Source organism: Topomyia yanbarensis, chromosome 3, assembly GCF_030247195.1.
Source record: "Topomyia yanbarensis strain Yona2022 chromosome 3, ASM3024719v1, whole genome shotgun sequence".
In the NCBI taxonomy this organism is placed as follows: Eukaryota; Metazoa; Arthropoda; class Insecta; order Diptera; family Culicidae; genus Topomyia; species Topomyia yanbarensis.
The window spans coordinates 376,108,434-376,128,455 of NC_080672.1; the positions used below are offsets into that span (position 1 = coordinate 376,108,434).

The following is a 20,022-nucleotide window of genomic DNA, read 5'->3' on the forward strand; positions in this document are numbered from 1 at the left end:
CATGTTTGAAAAAATGTGTTTATGACGAAGTATTTTTACCAGATATGTACAAAACATGTCTAACAAGAAACATAAGGAGATTGTAATATCTCATTCACTTATTAGTTAGAAAATAATGACTTTGCTTAACGTGTTCATTTTACCGCCAGTTCCCCTACCTACCAACACATTCGCACCAAACATTGAACCCAAGCGTACAATGCAAAATGAGTCAACGCTGATGATGATGGGTAGAGCGAAAGAGACAACTAGTACCACCACGACACTATTAGCGCATTTCACCAAAATGCAGATGAGATCTCAACCTCATTTGTGTCCTTAGATGGGCTGAAGCAAGGCGATGCACTTTCAAATTTGCTGTTCAATGTCGCTTTTGAAAGAGCTATAAGGAGAGCTGGTGTGCAAAGGAACGGAACTAGCATCACAACGTCGCATATGCTCTTTGGTATTGATTTAATAGGAATCGACCGTAGAGGAGTGGAAAAGGCGTTCGTGCTTTTTAAGTGAGAGACAGTGAGGATATGCTTAGTCATCAACTCAGCCAAGACAAAGTACATGATCGCAGATAAAAAGAGTGGCAGGTCTAGTGGTGCTAGTTCCGAGGTAGGTAGTGCTTGATGGTGACGTGTTTGAAGTAGTTGAAGAATCCGTTTATCAGGGTACACTTGTGGCAGCGACAACGATGTTTTCCGTGAGGTAAAAAGGCGTACTGCAGCTGCCAACAGGGCTTTTTATGGTTTACGTAATCAGTTTAGGTCCCTCAACCTGCAAACATCAATAAAATTCGCCTTATACAAGACACTTTTTATGGACACGAAGCGTGGACGTTGAGGGAGGAAGATAGGAGAGCATTCGGAGTCTTCGAGCGCAAAGTGCTGCTCGGCGGGATATGCAAAAAATGGAGTGTGGCGGAGACGCATGAGTCATGTCTTTTGCCGAAATCTCAACAGCTGAGATCTTAGTAAACAATTTTTTGGCTGAGATCTCAGTTAAAGTGACGTTGCATAGCTAATGCTCGAAAAATATTTCACCGAAAATCAGCTAACAAATCTCACTTTACTGAGATATCAGTTTCTAAATTTGCTGATTACACGGCTGTTGGGAGATAGCCGAGCCGAATTGAGTTTGTAAAAAACTGCGGATATTGTTAAACAGATAAAATGCTTCAGACTGCAAAGGGCTGGTCATGTGGTACGAATGTCGGAAGAAAGCATTGCGAAAACAATACTAAGCAGAGAGCCAGCAAGAGGAAGCCGATTTCGTGGGAGGCCACGAACAGGTTAGTTATGCGCCGTGGAAAAGTGCGTGAGATTACTAATCGTGAGGGGGAACTGGAAGGACGCCGCCCGAGACCGACAAAGACGCAGTAGCCAACAAGTTAAAAGGTAGGTACCCTAGATGCTTTATTCATTTCATTAGCGAAGATGTCAATTATTTACCAGTCTACAACAGTGAATAGGTAAAAACAATTTTGGTTCAGTACAACGACAAATCTGACATGAAAGATGCAGAGTACTCGTGTTTGAGCGAAGTGAAAAGTGCTTCAACGTGCCCGTTTGCATCCTATCATTTGAACGTATGCTTGAATCAGAGGTAGCAGATACTGCTCTTACTAATTTTCAAATGGACCGTAACACCCTATTTGTTATCATCCAGCTTTCATTTTTGAAACGTTAACATGAAACATGGAGACGGAGCTCTCTCTCTCTCTCTCTCTCTCTCTCTCTCTCTCTCTCTCTCTCTCTCTCTCTTATAGGTAAGTCCTATCGAGAAAATATTTCAGTTCATGTGACAAAATCGTTTTGGAACCAATCTGAAAACCCGGATGCTAAAAACTAAACATAAATTAAAACGAGTAAAAAAACAAAACGACATTTCTGATGACAATAAAACTTTATTATTCAGATTAGTTGCAATTTCATTTAGATGTAATTGACAGATTTCGAATTAATAACTTAGGTATTAAAGAGTAGGGGTGAAAACTATACACGGTATAATATATAACTGATATATGTAGAAATTAGGCAATGGTATAAAAGCATTTACAATTTACCATAAACTGTATGTTAAATAAGTTTAAACATAACATTACCATTAATGCGATAATACGACTGTTCGGTAGTTATGAAAGAACTTTTTTTGTTCTCGGAAATCGTTTTGAAGCAAGTAGACTTGGCTGACAGACTTAGAACATTTTTTTCATCATTTTAATTCCCGACTTTACCGCCACACCTATCAACTAATGTTAAAACAATCAAACGTACAATTATCCAGGAGATTACAAGTTTCGCTATTGACTGATGGCCTTCATCGTGAGCATCGAGAGGAGTAGGGGGAAAACAGAATCGATCGGTGATGCTTCTTTTACTAATGTTCATTGGTATGAGCGGGTGATCGTGTTGGATTTGTGACTGAAATGGTCTCTCGATGATGGCTTAAAACTAGAGCAGCGTGCTCTCGTACCCTCAGGATGTGGCCGATTGGGTCATGAGGGTATCTTTGTGTTTACCTTTGGTTGTGACTGTTGGAACCGTTGCACTGCTGGTGGACAGGGCAGACAGTGTCCGCTGCTGGTAGCCAAGTCCGGGGCTGCTAGCGGACGAACTGTCCGATGGGTGGTTGTTGATGGCGGCTAGTGAAAGGGCCATCGGGTTGTGGGTGGGGCTTTGGGACGGGGTACTGTTGGTACTCTTTGCTTTCCGGAACCAATTACCTATCTTCCGCCGGCCCAACGATTGTGAATTGTACTCGGACTGTTGCTGCTGTTGCTGTTCTTTGGTCAATTTTCGAGACTTTTTAGGAAGCGTGTTTCCCGAACGTTTACCGTCTACGTTCGTTGGAGATTCTTTAAGAACACTGCAATTACTGTTTCTAGCGCTTTGCGTCAGGATACCCAACGAGAACTGCAAGCTATCTGCTAGATCTGCTGTACGCTCGTTACTCGTTTCCGTATCGGTGTTGCTGCAACCGTCTTTCTCATCCGTAAATGGAAAGTACTCTCGATCCGATAGGTGATCCTCATCCACGCAAGCCCCGTCGAGTTCCGATACGAACAAACTCTCTCCGCAAAATTGCCTCTCCGCGGACAGTGTGTTCAGGAATCTTAGCTTACTGCTGCTGCTTCGGAAGCAAAAATCAAACCACTTGTTTCGGGTATCGCAGTACAGCCGGAGTGCGTTTTTCAGCGTCACCCCAAACATCTTCCCATCCGGTAGGTTCAGTATCCGGCAGTTGTCCAAAAAGATTCGACCCTTGTAGATGTAGTTGGTTCGTTTGAGCAGGTCTTTCTTGCAGTAGACCAACTGCCGATCGAACAGGAACAGTGTGTAGGTGTTGTTCCACAGATTCGGTGACATCCGGATGGCATCGGTTTGCAGGAAGAGACGGGTGCTGTGCACGTTTATTGAGGGCCCTTGGAAATTTTCGAAGCGGGACTGGATGCGGGAGAGGTACTCGCTGTGTCGTTTGCCTGGAATAGAAGGAGATAGTGATTCTTTTATAAATGAAAACCGGGCGATTTATATCAGTAAATTTGCATTTGCAATAGAACTTCTGAAGGTAACAATTAATTTAGCTGCCCAACAAAGCAATTATATAGTAAATTAAAATTAAATGTTACCGTTTCTTAGAAAAAATGTATGGGGAGAGTCCGGTTTTTATATGATGAGATATTATGGTAAAAGTCCAGTTTAGCATAACATTAAAGATTTTACAGAAAATTATTAAAAAAATTGTTTCAGTAAAATATATGATTCTTTATCTGCACAATTCGCGAATTTGCACCAACAATCAGCAGATCAATAAATTGATTATTACCCAAATTATTACCAATATTTTTGCGTCAAGCACCAACCTTAATAGTAGGCGGAGATGAAAAATCCTCACTATTCCAAAAATGCCCAAAGTCAACAAAAGTCGGGAACCAAGATCCAGCAATGGAAACACTGAACATAAGACCAATGGAGGCAAAATTCAAAAATCCACCGTAAAACCAGAAAGTGGTGGCGAGACCGGAGAAGGCAGTAAAGTAGGTTATACGTACTAAACTATGATGTATTAATTCATTTATGTTTCAACACAGGGCAAAAAAATGATATTTATCCCTGTAGCGTCCCACTACCGTAAAATCAAAACCACTACAATTACCACCATCTCACGGAGCTTGGACGGGAAAGAGGAAAAAACATCAACCGAAACAGTGAAGCTGTCTGCCTCCCGATTATTCCGTCATTGACAATAGAATTAATTTAACCATTACATAATCCCGTTCTAAATTAAAGAGATGATATCAAACCGGGAAAAAACTCACCTTCATTCACCATCTCAGTGACACGTCGCATCGCACTCAGTGCCAGCTCAAACACCTCCCGACAGTCCATCGTTTCCAGCTCGGATTTGGTACACTTGCGTAGATTGAGCAGCGGGATCAGCTCTTTCCGGGTAGGTGAATGCTTGACTAGTTCGCTCAGGTGCAACGGGTATCGGCAGATTCTTTGGATTGGTGCCAGCAGATGCGCGGACAGTGGCAGTTCGGGAAGGTTTTGCGCTACGCGACAACTGTGAGTAAGGAAGGGGGAAACCGTTATATTGACAATTACTGTGAGCAAGGTGCGGACGCAAACTACTTACTTTTCTAAAATGGTACAAGCTTCCTTATTGCTAGCATAATTTTCCAGTTCCATCAAGGCCCGCGGGTAGGAATTACAGTACGACGAGTAGATCATAAAAGCTGATTGCTGTAGATGAAAGAAATAATAGTTTTAGTTATTCGAATGATCCAGAATATAAATTTTGATTAGTTCTTACATATTCAAGGAACACTTCGCCGATCCTGTTGTTTGGCACAGCTATTCGGAGCGCATCCAGGAAGGTCTGTTGAAACCGCCAGATTTTCTCTAAATTTGCGAATATTATATTAACACTCTCCGCTGGGAACACATCTTCCCGTTCTCGCAGAGGTTTTAAAAATCTGTTGAATCAAAATAGAACATTTTATGAAGGATCATCAATGGGAAAAAATAGACACCAGATGCTTACCCTAAACAAAGTGAATTGAGCAGTTTGACAAAGTTTATCTCAGTCTCAAGCAGTTCCTTGATCACGTTCTCCTTAGTCTGTTCCTGACTAGAACCACCCAACGGACTGGGAACCGAGTCCACTTCAATTTCCGCCCTCGCTGTGTCCTGCAGCATATCACAGTTTTTCATGTCACTCTCCTTTAAACCACTCGCGGTTCCTCCGTCCCGCATTTCGCCACTGCTGCTGTTATTATTATTATTGATAATGATAATCTGTCTTGGCTTATTGTAGGTCGGTAACAGCTTGACGAAATCCATCGGGAACCAACCACACTCGGAACTTTCGATCCGATCCGTCTCATCACGATCATCCGACAGTATTGCGTCGGATTTGATTCGACCCCACCACCAAGGTCCACGCTCCCGTTTCAAAATCTCCACCAAAGCTCCCTTCTCCAGGGCTAGCTCCTGTGGACCGGCGGGTCGAAACGAGAAAAGTACTTCCGCGAAAACCGTTCCCTCGTCTGTCCTGGCGTGATGGGCCGCCGTCGTGTCCTCGTCGCTTTCCGATTCGCTAAGATCTGCCCCCTCCAGTTCGCCTCCTGCGACACGATCCAGGCCCGAAGGTTGACTTAGCGATTTACCGCTGAGTCGTGATATGTTGGCCACGTTCTCCTTGTTGTTACTTTTTAGCGAAAGTTTGTGCTTGAGGACGGTCGATCCGGTGGTGGTGGTGGCTTTGGCTGAGTTTGCTCGCCGAACGGAGATGGCCGTGGAGCGTGGAGACACGATTGGGTCCTGTGTGAAGGAAAATTTAATATCACACATGTGTATTTAAAAATATAGTGAACAAACTTACCGTGCCCTCAATTCCATCGGGCAACAACTGCTCATCGGTTTCCAGCTCTACCTGGATACCGGAATCTCCACTGTTACATTTGTCCCTTCGGTGAGATTTGGTTTTCCGGCGTTCCTTACTGGATCGCCATATTAGAGGACCGAACCGATGATGATGAAGCTGCTGCTGTTGGACAGGAACTTGAGACTTGTCATGGCTCGTTGAACTGTCCACGCTCATCGCTGGTCCGAGTTGATGGGAATTAGATTGTGCTATGCTATTGTTGTTACTGATATTTAATCCGACTGTCGTTTGAGTGTGGTGAATTGCTGCTGACGGGACTGAACCCCCGGTTTTCGTTGGCTTGAACTGTGAGAAGGTTTTTCTGAATTTTTGCAGCACGCTTTCGGAAGCTGAAATAAATAAAAAATCATTCAAGTGAACAAGTTATGACTACATTTAGCATTGGATCAAATGCACCGGACTTTAATATGTTATGAACTTTTTATTTCGCTAATAAAGTTGCTTCCAAAACACCTACCTTGCTGTGGATGCTGGTCTGCCTTGGCCAGTGAGCTCTTATGTTGCTGTGGATGCAGTGTGTTTCCAACGCGAGACTCTATTTTCGTGACATAATTACGGCTGCTGCTACCGTTTACATCTGTCGAGCCTGCCACTGTGGCTGTCGTTGCGGCTGGTAGCGTTGGTTCCGTCAGCGAAGGACTGGAGACGGCTCTCAGCTGCAGGGGCTGGAATTGAATGAGTGGAAAGAAAGGAAACGGTTAAGTTTACCACTGGCAAGATGGAGCTGGGAGATAGTAAGCGTCTAATTTTAGCTACGTCCATCGTGGGACGATTGATTGATGGGGCAAAGGATATTATAGCTTTTGAATTGGAAGGAGACGGCACACGCTGCTGATGGGAAATCAATTTTGGCATATTCTTGTTAGAAAATCGAGTACCACTTGCTTGTGTGGCGAATCTTGCTGATAAATATGCCCATTTACGAGTGGGCAGCGCAATTGTAAATATAGACCCGTTCATAACAAAAGGAAAATGATAGGGCTGACGACGGGCGGTTGTGTGTCAGTTTGATGGATTGATTGGAGTTTTATCAGTTTTGAACGCTATTTGAAGCGGTGATTACATTAGGCTCTTTGAGCCTATGGAAGCACGCGGTCTTATGATTAGTTGCCTTTTTCTCTAATCGTATATAACAACCCTTGGATTAGCACCAAATGATAATGGTATTATTGAGGATTAATGTGTAAATTTACAACATACCTAATAACTTTGCAAAAGACATTATCTGTATCAATTCATCGTTACAGTCATGTATATAAAATATGCGTTCTCTAAAACTGTTTTAAGATAATGCTTTTAACCTGTAGACACCTACTATCGGTAGCTAGGAATCCAAATGAAGTCTCTTTTATCTGATCCACGCCCAGACGCTCTTTTAGAAGCTTCCCTATAATTGCATCAGTGCCGTTTGATACCTATGATTGCTTATCTAAGGAATGTAGTGGCTCAATGTTGATATAAATTATAATTGACGGTGGGCGTGGAGATACGAGCAAAACTATGTGTTTCCTTGTTTTATTTTCAGGTACGTACCTGTTTGCAGGCGTTTTTTGCATCCAGTAGCGGATGTGATACGAGCTGTGATTTTGTCACTCGTTAATTTTCCTTATCAGGAGTATCCGCCGGTAGCTACCGGCAATATTTAAACAAAACATTTATTCACTTGGGGAACGCATATCATGTATCTTGCTTGTATTTAGCTATTGCAAATATTTTGCATTCTTGCTTTGAAATAAGTTTGAAGTGTTTTTATATTGATTCGGTCTTGAACTCTAGTGGGTCACGCGAATAGCGCGAATAACTTTTAAAAAGGACTTAATTACATGAATTAATTGTTCTTGTTGGAACAAAATTCCAAATATCTCGAAAACTATCGCATTTTGCAAGATATTTGTTAAATGCATTTTGATTTAAAATGATATTTAGAATTAGATTCTGTAATGAAAATTACAGTACTGTATTTCAATTAGTATGAAATTTAAAAACATGTATAAAGTTATTGTTAGAAAAACTATTTTGCTGATAATTTCTCCATCAACATTCAAAATGTTTCCTTTCTCTTTAAATTTTTGTTGACAAAATATAAAAAATTAGAAAAAATGTTTTTTTGTAATTTAAATTTTTATCATAAATTTTTGTTTTTGTGAAAAATGACACAACATTTTTTTTCAGCGTATATTTTTTTCGTGCAGTGGTATTCATTACCTGTAACTCGTTCTCAGATAGCTTTACTGTATAAAATAGTGCAATCGAATAAAAAAAATTTGAAATTATTGCGCGTAGAAACGTTTACGTCCTTTTAAAAAAATACGCTTGAGTCAAAACAATCTTATTGAAAATGTTTAGTCTTCCATGCCGGTTGAACCTGTAAAGTTTTATCGGAATCTAAGATGGTCGGTCACGATTTTAGAGATTTTCGGACGGACCTTCGTGGAATTCCTCTTGAACAATTTTCTGCTTAGTGGAGAAAAATTAGTTTTTACCTAAATTTGTCTCCGCTAAGGAGAAATATATCATAGTACAAGCGATTAATTGCCAAAATGAGGGATTTCAGTTTTCTAACTTCCAAAGTTCAGCTGAGTTATTAGAGTTAGTGTAGGCGTCCCACAATGGTTAAGTCCATCGTTTCCCAAACAAATCTCACGCCAAAGGTCAACAGAGCCAACCGGTAGCAGAAACCGTCCCACTCAAATGTTTTGATTATTTCACCTAGGCGATAACATTGAGAACGTCTCCATACAAATAACAACATAAGTTTAGTGATATAAGGTCTCATCACACTGCTAGATGGATTACTTCGTTTTTATTTTCTTACATGTAGATTTTGAGATGATCAAATGAATCTAACAAATACTTTCTACTTATGTATTTATTAAATTGGTTCAATTATTAAATTAATTTAATTAGTATATGCACGATGATGAATTCGACCGATAAATGGACACACAATGGCTCCCACTGTGTGCCCCGTCCACGAATACCGCCATCAAATTGTGGAATAATATTTGCAAACACGGCACACAGCAAAAGTCAATGTACGTCGACCCGCCAGTCGACCAGTGGTTGAGCGTTGGTATGCGCAGGTGCAGAGTATGAAGAAACATAGAAAATAAAAAAAGGCGCATAAACCCTCTTGGTCTCCTCGATGCACCACTATCGAGGCGTAATGCAATAACCATCTTAAAGCAGTTGTTCTTTAGCACTGATGCACGCAATATGCCTGATGATGTTTGCAATACCGTCAAACCCCTCCACCTTGGGGAGGGGTTATTATGTTTTATTTGTAATTATTTTAGGTGGTGAACGGCATTCTGCAGTCGTTAGACATTTCGGCTATTTTTCACTTTTCGCGAATTCTTTTGGAAATTAGCGGGACCTTCTCCTTTGGGGACCTTTTCCTGGATTCGGCGGAAAATCAAAGCAATATTTGAGAATTTTTTTGTGGAAAAGTTAAAAGACATTTGAACATCTGTTTTTGATTCTTTATTTGTTATTAATCGATAATTTTGAAAATGATTTTTTTTCTTTTCGAAAATTCATTATGATGTAAAAACACGATTTACGGTATTAACTGCCATTCAAAAACTACTCAACCCTTTCACGCCCAACTATTTTTCCTTGAAAATGGTGGGGTCGAGAAACACGAAAAACTTTTTTCCATAAAGATATGTGCTTCCATCGCAGTGCTAGAAGCTGCGCAAGTTTTACCTTCCAAAGCTTAATACCATTTTCCTAGAATTTTTGCAATAGTCCATTTACGTGGAAAATGTAGTTGAAGACGGTCTAAATTGATAGGTTTTATCAGTTTTCAATAATATTGCAAAATAACGAACAAGTATCAAAATTCCATTTTTCGTCGTCAACGTTAACTGTCCCTGGCAACACTGCTCCATCGGAATGCAATTGTAATTACTTCAGAGCTACTATTTGTAATTTTTATTGCTCAAATGAAAGGTAATGTACTTATTTCTGGGAGGGATTCTTACCTAAACCAAAAGTTATAGCTACTTAAGGGGTTATACAGGGTGTTTGGTTCATGGTTAAGAATCTCTCGGGGGGTGATAGACTGCCATATTTGGAGAAAAAAATTGTTCTACACATACCATCAAATCTCAACCGTTACAGAGTTATTGAACTTTTTGTGTAAAAAAACTTATTTGTCTTAAAATACCTCTTACTTTAAAAGTATACATTGTATTTTAAATGTTTCAGTTCCATTCGAAAGGTGAGAAAATTTCCTATTGAATGGTGTTCTCATATCTTTTAAGTAATTAGCTTTTAGCTGTAAAGTAGTTAAAAGTTAGTGTTTTTGAGGAGGTTTTTGCTAATTTTCTCGAAATAATAAGGTATGATTATAGCAATATCCATTATCCAAAAGTTGGGTTTTAGGACGATTCATAATTTGTTCTTGGACGTCATATTTCTATCTCTTCTCATTTCTTTGTAATTTCATTACTATACTTTTCCTGTAACCGACTTGCAAGTGCTTAAAAGACTCTAATCTAAAAAATATTCTTTATATCGTTATTTACAAGATTTCATTGGAAAGCTGAGAAAATTTCCTATCAGTGTATGTACAAATATCTTTTAGTTAAGTGTACTAAATGATTTTTTACTAACGAAATAACTCAACATTTGTGTTTTTTGGAGAGTTTTTTAATTATTCTAATTATTAATCAACAAAATTTATCGTTACTATTGTTCATTTGATGGTACTTAATGTTCTCTATAACTTTCTATTTGACACTTTGTCTATGTCACTTATCATTTTGCTGCTATTTAATAGTTAATACAGCATGAGCTCACCACAAATGTAGTGTGTTCGAAATCGTTATTTTTGAATAAGAAACGATGTGATAAAAACGATTTTGCGTCGGAACCAAAAGAGATAATTGAATGGATTCAAAGAAAGAACTGTAGAACTTGCTGAGATGCATTATTTCCATGATAATGATGGTGATGTTTATTATTTACTATTTTAAGAAAATTAACGAAAATGCTAATAATAGCACTAACTTTAAACTAATTTACTTTTATGTTTATGTTTATTACCTTCACCAACAAGCCCCTTGGCCCCAATGGTGGTTGCTTAAACTAATTACATTTTAAAATTGACAACATTTTCGCTTTTATAGCATTCCGCGTCCGGTTGAAGTCGAAGGCCGTCGCCACACTGTTAAAAATTCGTTGGAATCCGAAGAATACTAAATTCACTTAACTGAAAGGTATTACTACATTTTTCACTGTAAAATTTTCCTGGCTTTCGACTAAAAAGATAAAAAGTACAATAAGTGCCATAATTTTTCAATTAGAGCTGGTACTAGTGAAAATGAGATAAAAATATCCAAGTTGAATAACCCAAAATCATAAAAATAAGAAAAGGTAAGTGTATCATGTCAAAGAACGAATTGAGCAGCTCATCAAGACTAACAATCTGAATTATTAAAATGATGAGGTTAACTATTAGGATTTTCAAGAAATGAACGAAAAATCGTTTAAAATTGTTTAATTTTCAATAAATTACTTTGAAAAGGCTACTTAAACTCATTAGCTGAAATATGTGAGGGCGTCACTCAATGCGAAATTTTCTCACCTTTAGAATGGAACTAAAACATTTAAAATACAATGTATACTTTTAAAGTTAGAGGTATTTTAAGACAAATAAGTTTTTTACACAAAAAGTTCAATAACTCTGTAACGGTTGAGATTTGAGGGTATGTGTAGAACAATTTTTTTCTCCAAGTATGATAGTCTATCATCCCCCGAGAGATTCTTAACCATGAACCAAACACCCTGTATATGTTGAGGTCGGCCAAAAAATCGATGTTTTTTTTCATTCTTCTATCGTAAAGCTCGTTCTTAAGAATGTTACCTCAAATTTTTATAGAGATCGGAGCAGGAGGACGCAAAGTTATAGCGTTTTTCATCTTGCTCCCTTATGGAGGTGCTGCTTATACTTGAAACTTTAAACACGATTATCTCAAAATCATCTTTCCCAAACGCGTCTTTGCGGTGACTATGACTGCCGGAAAAGTTTTCAACAGATCTCAAAACTTTTTTTTTTGACTTGTTCGTAATTTAACTGCCTTGGCCTTGAACGATTCCATTTTTTCGTCAAAATTTGCATATTATTGTTATGAATTTTTTAAAAAAAAATTTCAGGTGAAAATAGTAATTTTTTTTGGAAAAATCGTCCTCGTTTCCAAAATGAAGAAATTTTTTTTTTAATCGATCGTTCAAGGACATGATTTTTTTTGGTTTGATGGTTTCTGTTGAGCTGTTGGACTGGAATCGTAGTCACGGCAAACCTCTTTGAAAAAAACGCGTTTTGCGGAAATTGCTATAGCTTCGACAATTATTAATATTTTTTTTATTTTCACAAGTGGATATTGCAAATTGGACATTGTACTACGCTAAACGTATAACAAGTATTTCATAAAAATATGGCTACATACCTTTATAAAAATTCAAACTTTTCCCTTTTTCCCAACATTCCCATCTCAACATACATAACCCCTTCAAAAACGTTGTTGTCCACAAATAACATGTGCATGAATGGGTTAACCGATTTATTTCAAACTTTGCATACACATTCAATGTAAAAATGCCGAACCCATACATTGAGTTTTCGAGATAACTTTTCAATTAAGGAGTTTTTTTTACTCTTTTCAAATGAAAATTGCTATTTTCACTAAAAAATCTGCCATTTTATGAGTAAAAACTCCCTTACATGAACACGTAAACAAGTTTTGATGAATTCGCTTTACCCAAATTTCCAAATAAAATTCGCTAAAAGGATATTACAGTAAAAAAATTCACTTTTTTATTTAACGTCTATACACTTGGATTTTCTCATCTAAATTTATTGAAATTAGGTATAAGTCATAGGAAATTTTATTTATTTTAATAAATTATATCAATTTCTCATTTCGGTTAACTACGAGAGGCCTTGCACTTGGCGAAGTAGGATGATGCTTCGCGCGCAGGGACCGACGAGATCCACTATTTTGAAGCCGCCATTTGGAATTTTCGAAAAAAAATCATTTGCTAATTATCGATAAATAACGAATAAAAGCAGAAGTTCGAAGGTATTTTCATTTTCCGTAACAAATTCTCAAATATTGCTTGATTTTCCGCCGAATCCAGAAGGTCCCTTTTATAGCTGTTATAGCATACTCTAATTGAATATGAAGATCAGGTTGAAATATATTATATATTGTTTAATGAGCGTTGAAAAATAGCTGTTAAGGGGGTCTCCTCATCAGTCAGTTTAAAAAACCGATTTTTCGATTCAATCGTTAGAATTATTACCAGAGAATATTTTTGCATAGTTTCAGACTATAGCTGATAAATATTAAATGCTTGTAAGTTTTCATTGATTTGATTTTTTGCTTCTAAAAACTTTAAAGCCTATTTTATTAAAACGAACTTTTTCATAATTCCGTGCATTATTACAAAAAATACAATCAAAGCTATTTAATTGTGTACAGACTTAACCAAAAACGTATAAAAATCCTTTTTTACAATATTATTAACGCACTTATTGCTGAAGAAAGGTCGTAAATTAGAGCATTTGAATAAAATATTTAAAATTTCAACATTCAATTATCATAATAGTATATTCTGTGTAGAAAAGCCCTTCGAATAAGTATCAGTATCAATTTTTTTTTGTTTCAGGTAAAATTTACGGGCTGCACGTAGTTTGATTTGTTCGCGGCTAACCGATGCGCGAGATTGTTTGCCAATCCGCCATTTTTATTTATTTTGACATCCAAAAAACTTGTTTGTTGAGTGCATCTATGCTCAGAAATACGCAAAAATAATTTGTTTCTTTGTTGTGTTCATGTTTAAAATGAATCCTGAAAAAAACATTTTCTTTGCGGAGACCCCCTTAATTCCATAAATGGGTTCTATACGGCGTCGCGTGAATCGTTTTTTTTATAAAATAATTCTTGAGCCTTTTTTCAAAAAGACATATCTTCAATGAGAGACTCTCATTGTTTAGTTTCTCTTCTGTTTATAATTCGGTCGCCTTAACACTTAGGGGAAGATGGGGTAAAACGCACCCCCGGGGCAAAATGCACCCTCTGCTTATATCGAAAACTGCTGAAAATTTCTAGAAAAGGGTAACACCAGTCGGAAGCCCGTCATAATAAACATACACTGTCAAAGTTTGATAACCGTACATCAATAGCAGCTCGAGAAATAAACATAAAACAATAACGTACTCTTCTCATCTAATTATTGTGGCTCGCGCAACAAGAATTTTCAGCTTTTATAAATGCTGTTTTACTATTATATCAGTGCATTCCAGTTCTATTTATACCGTAGCTCATTATTCTGTTGCTCTATATATGAAAAATCTACCACATAATTCACTTTTTGCTAAATTTATATCTTAGCTATATTTATATCCATCGGGGCCAAAATGCCCTCTTCTTTGATTTTGCTGGTTTTTTAATCGAAAACAGAAAAATCATTCTGAAAACCTACTAATTGCATACCCTTTGGCTATTTAATAGCACACTTTTGTTAAATCCCGTCAGAAAACAACACTACTTGCTTGTTCGCCGAGCATTATGCCCCGTTGTTGCGGTGCGTTTGCCCCGCTTATTTTTCAAAAGGTAATTTTTAATGATTTTGAAAAATTGAATTATCTTCATGTTTTTGAATATATTGCAAAGCGTTATGATTCTGATTACAGAGGAAAATTTTAGCAAAACGATATAATTAATTAAATTCTCCCAATAGATGTTCTATAGTTGAGTTATGATCATCTTCCCTTAGGGGGTGCGTTTTACTCCATCTTCCCCTATCCCTCAACTCTTTTGTATAATATGCTAGTCAAAACCACCGTCGTTCGACCTGTGCTGTAAAATAAGTGAAATGTCCTATAGTGATTCCGTAAAATTCAAACGAGAATGTGAACAAAGAGAGTCTCTCATTGTAGATAAGACGTTTTGAATATGAATTGGGTGTGTTTTCTTCCGGATTATACAGTTTCTCGCTCTCTTGCCATTATTCTCTCTTGTCAAAACGCAATAATCGTTTCCTGTACCGATACCGATAGCCTACTGATAAGGCTCGATTGATTGCGAGATGATTTACAGATTGGAATAAATATAAAATAGTAGGGTAAGGTGGGGCAAATCCGACCGTTGGGTAAACCCGACCCCCCTCTGTTACCGAAAATCAGAAGCACTACGCGAACTAATATCAATGGTGTCGTGTAGAGCATCGAAAATAATCATAATGGTGGCATGACAGCATTTTATTAATCTACATTGAGATGTTCAAACGACAAAAAGTGTGTTTTTAAAACTTTTGATTTGACTTTTGTGCATTATTTCTGATTGTTAAAGTGATTGCATAAAAAATGTAAGTGGATTCAAATTCTTTGATTAAAGTCCTACAAAGTGCGAAGATGAAATTGGTTCAACCTTTTCCATAACTTTTTTAATTGCGTCGTAATGAAAAATGACGTGGTGGGGCAAATCCGACCTCTAAATAGTGGGGTAAAGCCGACCGCTTTTTTGCTAAGAAAATGTTTATTTATCAAATTGTAATATATTTTTATTGTCATTTTTTATTATTATTATTATGAAAAATGGTTCATAATTACAAACGAAAGACACAAAAACGTGACGATTATAGTATTCGTCAAGCAATTGCTGCGATGCAAATGGAAATATCATTACGTGCTATTGTTCGTGATTTTAGCATTCCAAGATTGACATTGAACTCCATTTTCTTCATGTTACAATTCGATAACACAACATTCATTGATTTATCATTGAAAAATCATAAAATTTGGATAATATCTGCACTAAATCAACCAAAAACATAGAAGGTCGGGTTTACCCCACCATTTTTGAATACAGCAAAAATGAACATTTTCGGAAAACGCTTGTATCTCAAAATATTTCCAAGATCCGAATAAAATGCTATATATAGAAAGTTGCCCAGGAGTTTCACCTTTAATTTGGTATATAAAACGACTTGATTCGATGTAAAACGAGCATTTTACAACCAAAACCATTTACTAGGTCGGATTTACCCCACCTTACCCTATTTACTGGTGATAATACCACAGGAATCGCAATAAACGGAAATAATTGAATGTTTCCCCAAAAATGACTCACGTTGACTCTCTTTAATCAGTTCCGACATGAAATGATTTTATCCCCTACAAAAAACCACCACTTATTACCAAAGTATAACAACACTCCAACTTTACCACAATTCGCATCAGCTGGCAGGAACCGTTGAGCGCATCCAGACTACCGTACCACTCCGGCACGGTTCGGTAGGCCGCAGAGGTCAACGAGGCACTGGTGGTCACACCGTACGTGCCGTAAGCACCGAGCACTCGACCTCGTAGGCGAAGTTTCTCCCGCCGGTTGCACACTAGCTGACTGCTGGCACTGATTTGATAGATCTGCTGTCTGTTTCTCATCAACCGGCGCATCCGACTTCGGCTGCTGCTGCTGCTGCTGCCGGGGAACTCAAGTGGCACTTCGGATTGCATTGTTTTATCTGTTTGGTCGACACTTCTTTTTCCGAAACTCCTACGGCGTTTTCGCGATACAAGTTCGTTGATTGATAGGATCATATCACTAATTGGTGGTCACCGGTAGTTTTCGAAACTATTCTCATATTGTTACGCGTGAAAATGGCACTGTGGAATTTGAGAACGTATTTATTATCTGAATAGGGGGTAACTACGACTGGAATTGCACAATGCTGTCCGGATAATGCGTGGTTGACGGCGATAGACAACTGACGAAGTTGGTGTATGATTTTTGAGGGGTAGGTCGTTGTACTTTTATCGGAACAAGGCGTTATGCGAGTGATTTGATGTTAAACATTCGAAAATAAAACTGTGAATGGAAACAGGGCCTTCTGTTCTAACTAGGTTTTAGAAAACCCTCTTATCGCATTTGATTTTTGGAAACGATATGAAACATGATCGATTTGATTTCTGAAGAATTTGAGTTGACGATTATAAGGAATGAATAGATAGTGTTTTGAAAATGTTCAAATTCAAAAATGTGTGGTATCGGAGTAGTCATTAAGCCATGTCCATGGTCTTTTTCAATGCCGCTATCGTTAAAGACGTTATCGTTAAACATTTTCAACTAACTCGTAAAATCGTGAGCAAAAATAATTCTAAGAAATTGCGTTAAGAGGGAAACACTTTTCATCCAGCATTTCACCCTTATGGTTTTAGTGGTTTAACTGCATAGTTGGTGGTAAACAAAAGAGAAACGCGTTGAACACTGGAATAACACTAAAGCATGCACGGATCTTGTTTACTGTAATACTTGATAGACTTGAAAACATTTCAATGTCATTCTGATTATTACCGATGGCATATGCGAATCAGATGACTTCTCTGCTGTCATTTGGTATGTCAAAATTTTCATCCCTCTTCTAGATAACTTTCCGGTTTAGATCCATTGTTCCGATCCAATAATGGCATACATTATACGAGTTGAAAGATACTGATTACAGCATTGACAAGAGAAGTAGTAATGACGTCTACAAGTACGCCATTAAAGTGTATCTATTTGGACCAACAAATACAATTGTGGTGTTTTTTTTTCAAACAATATGAAACGATATCAAAGTTTCGACTTTTACTTACTACCAAAAGTAAAAGCCTCTATTTGAATTTTGACATTTGCTCTTCAGTTATCAAAATGGACTCCAAGCAGCAGAAACGAACACATCCAAATTTAGCTCACAGATTGCGACAATTCGAATCCAAATCTCGACGATATACAAACCAAGATGGCCAAACACGATGCCGAAAACTGCACACGACTATTCTGACATAGGTTCGATTGCGGGGTAATGGACGACGAAACCTGCGCCAAGTCCGGCTTAAAACAACTTCCTGGGCAGGAGTTGTATACGGTAGCGGAAAAGCGGAAAGTGACCGACACTTTCAAGCGTATGAAACTTTCAAAGTTTGCTAAGAGATATCTGGTTTGGCAGGCTATCTGTGCCTAAGGCTTGAAAAATGACAACATTGCAAACGGAGCCGTCAAACAGAAAATTTAACCACACGTAAAATGTCTCTATTGAAGCAACACGATTATTTTTCGTTTGATTTCTTGCAGGTTGTGCTCAAGAACAAAAACCCTCCCAATATGTCAGAGCTCCCCCAATCGTGATATATGCGGCGTTGGAGGATGGCCCAAAAACTGTTGTATAAGTAATTTAAGGTACAACAATATTTTATGTCATCCATCTCTTTCTGAGTCGGTGATACTACATTAATCTTCCGGTAGTCGCACTGAGTGCACGCTGCTCTGAAAATCTAACGAAATCGTCTTAGAGCAGCTGCGGCTGCTCATTCAGTGAGCCATTTGCGTGACTTCCGGAGGGTTAAGCAAGTACCATGTTAACAACCTCATTACAAGTGTCAGTAAAGATGGTCGAAGACCCGACCTTGACGGTTACCTACTAGATTGTTGATAGCAGCCTGCATAAGGCACACTATTATGAATCAAGAGTGAAAAAGTTCAGAGATAGAATGTGATCGATCAAAAACGAAATTCTCACAAGCAGTATGAGTTGGACTATTCATAGTAACGTGATACTCAACAATCTGGAATCAACGAAGAGCAAAGTTCGTAATGTTTCAAATATTATATAATTTTGTTCACATTAAATTTACATAAAAAGTGTTGGATGACATGCTCCACATCACGCCCCGAAGCTCACCAGTCCGTTTTCCTCTTCCACGCAAACCAGTTTTTTTTGACAAATGGCCTGTGTTAAGCCAAACAGGACCAAGCTCCATTTTGATACTTGTTCAAAAAATGCTATCGCCTCCAATATAGCAATAACAACACCCACATCTGTTTATTTTTGGTAACTCAAAGAGCACACGAAAGAAAATAAATTTTTGCTTTTTATAACTACGTTAAAATAAAGCTGTAAATTTTTCACGTTTGAGAACGATGTTGTCGGTTTAATATGGTGTAGTATTTCACTTACCCGACTAAGTGCCAAGAATACAAAAGCACCAGCTACTCTCGCTGTGGAGGATAAGTCAAACGAGCATTGTTCTCCTCCACAACTATACCTTGGTGCAGCTGGTGATAAGCACCACTAACAGTAAAGTGATTTGATAAGATTGCAAACTTTTTTACAGTATTTTGAGGGACTTAGTGGGATGCAACATTTCAATTGGAAAGTATAGCGTTTTTAGCATAAAAAATCCCAAATAAAAACGCGCATTATTTTGCATGTTCAATAATAGATCCTTCGGTGAAAAATAATTTAGTAAAAACATGAAATTACTCAATTCAAAGCCAAATAAACAGTTGGTCAATTCTTCCATAACAAAAGCACCTACAAATATTTTGGTTTATTCAATATGATCGCCATATTTAACGATGCATTTCCTAGGGTTCGTATTTTTTTGGTATTTGGCTTTGAATTGTGTAATTTGATGATTTATTTTTACACAAATATGTTATTCTGTTTTCATATTTCTCACAGATAAGAAGTCAAAAAGCGCGTGAGCAGTAACAAAAAAACCGCTGCAGCGTGTACGAATAAACTAAACTGCAAAATCCCGTCGCCCCCAACTGCGAGTAAAATGAGTGAATTACAAAATAAATTGCGCCCATTGCGGGAGAACACAATTGCGATTGACTTCACGCATACTCGTCCTAGACCTACAGTACGCGAGGTACAACAGTCGATCAAAATGAAAATTGTACTTACGCTTACAGACGTGTCACGCATACAACTACATCATACGAGGAATTTAATACCAATAACGTTTAATTTCTTAGCCGAGGCAGAAAGCTTTGGCAGGGTGCACAGTGGGACGAGCCCGGACTTAAGTCCATATATGAAGGTTATGCGATATCCTCACTAGTATTTTTCTCGTATCAGCTGAGCCATTAGAGACATTTTCGCGAGATTTTAGGTGATTTGAATGCAAAATGAATTTTGACAGCTTTTTGAAGGGCATAACTCAAGTGTTTTTTGCATTATTTGACCATAGGAACTACATAGGTTATTCTCGTTATTCAAAGAAACGGTTGATTTTATGAATTG

At 37.9% G+C, this 20,022-nt stretch overlaps 1 protein-coding gene across 3 annotated transcripts in view; it reads right to left on the reverse strand.

Annotated features, from left to right (window-relative positions):
- Nucleotides 1-20,022, reverse strand: part of LOC131693311 (uncharacterized) — a 903,090-nt gene that overhangs the window by 11,151 nt on the left and 871,917 nt on the right. Inside the window, exons 12-18 of one of the 3 annotated variants that reach the window (XM_058981027.1) lie at nucleotides 6,398-6,605; nucleotides 5,878-6,269; nucleotides 5,038-5,816; nucleotides 4,807-4,969; nucleotides 4,630-4,736; nucleotides 4,310-4,557; nucleotides 2,510-3,469 (exon numbers count right to left, since the gene is read on the reverse strand). In XM_058981027.1, coding sequence (XP_058837010.1) covers nucleotides 2,510-3,469; nucleotides 4,310-4,557; nucleotides 4,630-4,736; nucleotides 4,807-4,969; nucleotides 5,038-5,816; nucleotides 5,878-6,269; nucleotides 6,398-6,605 — 2,857 coding nt within the window. Of the gene's footprint in view, nucleotides 1-1,871; nucleotides 3,470-4,309; nucleotides 4,558-4,629; nucleotides 4,737-4,806; nucleotides 4,970-5,037; nucleotides 5,817-5,877; nucleotides 6,270-6,397; nucleotides 6,606-20,022 lie in introns of those variants that run through there. The other 2 variants (XM_058981026.1, XM_058981028.1) reach the window with 2 other exon arrangements.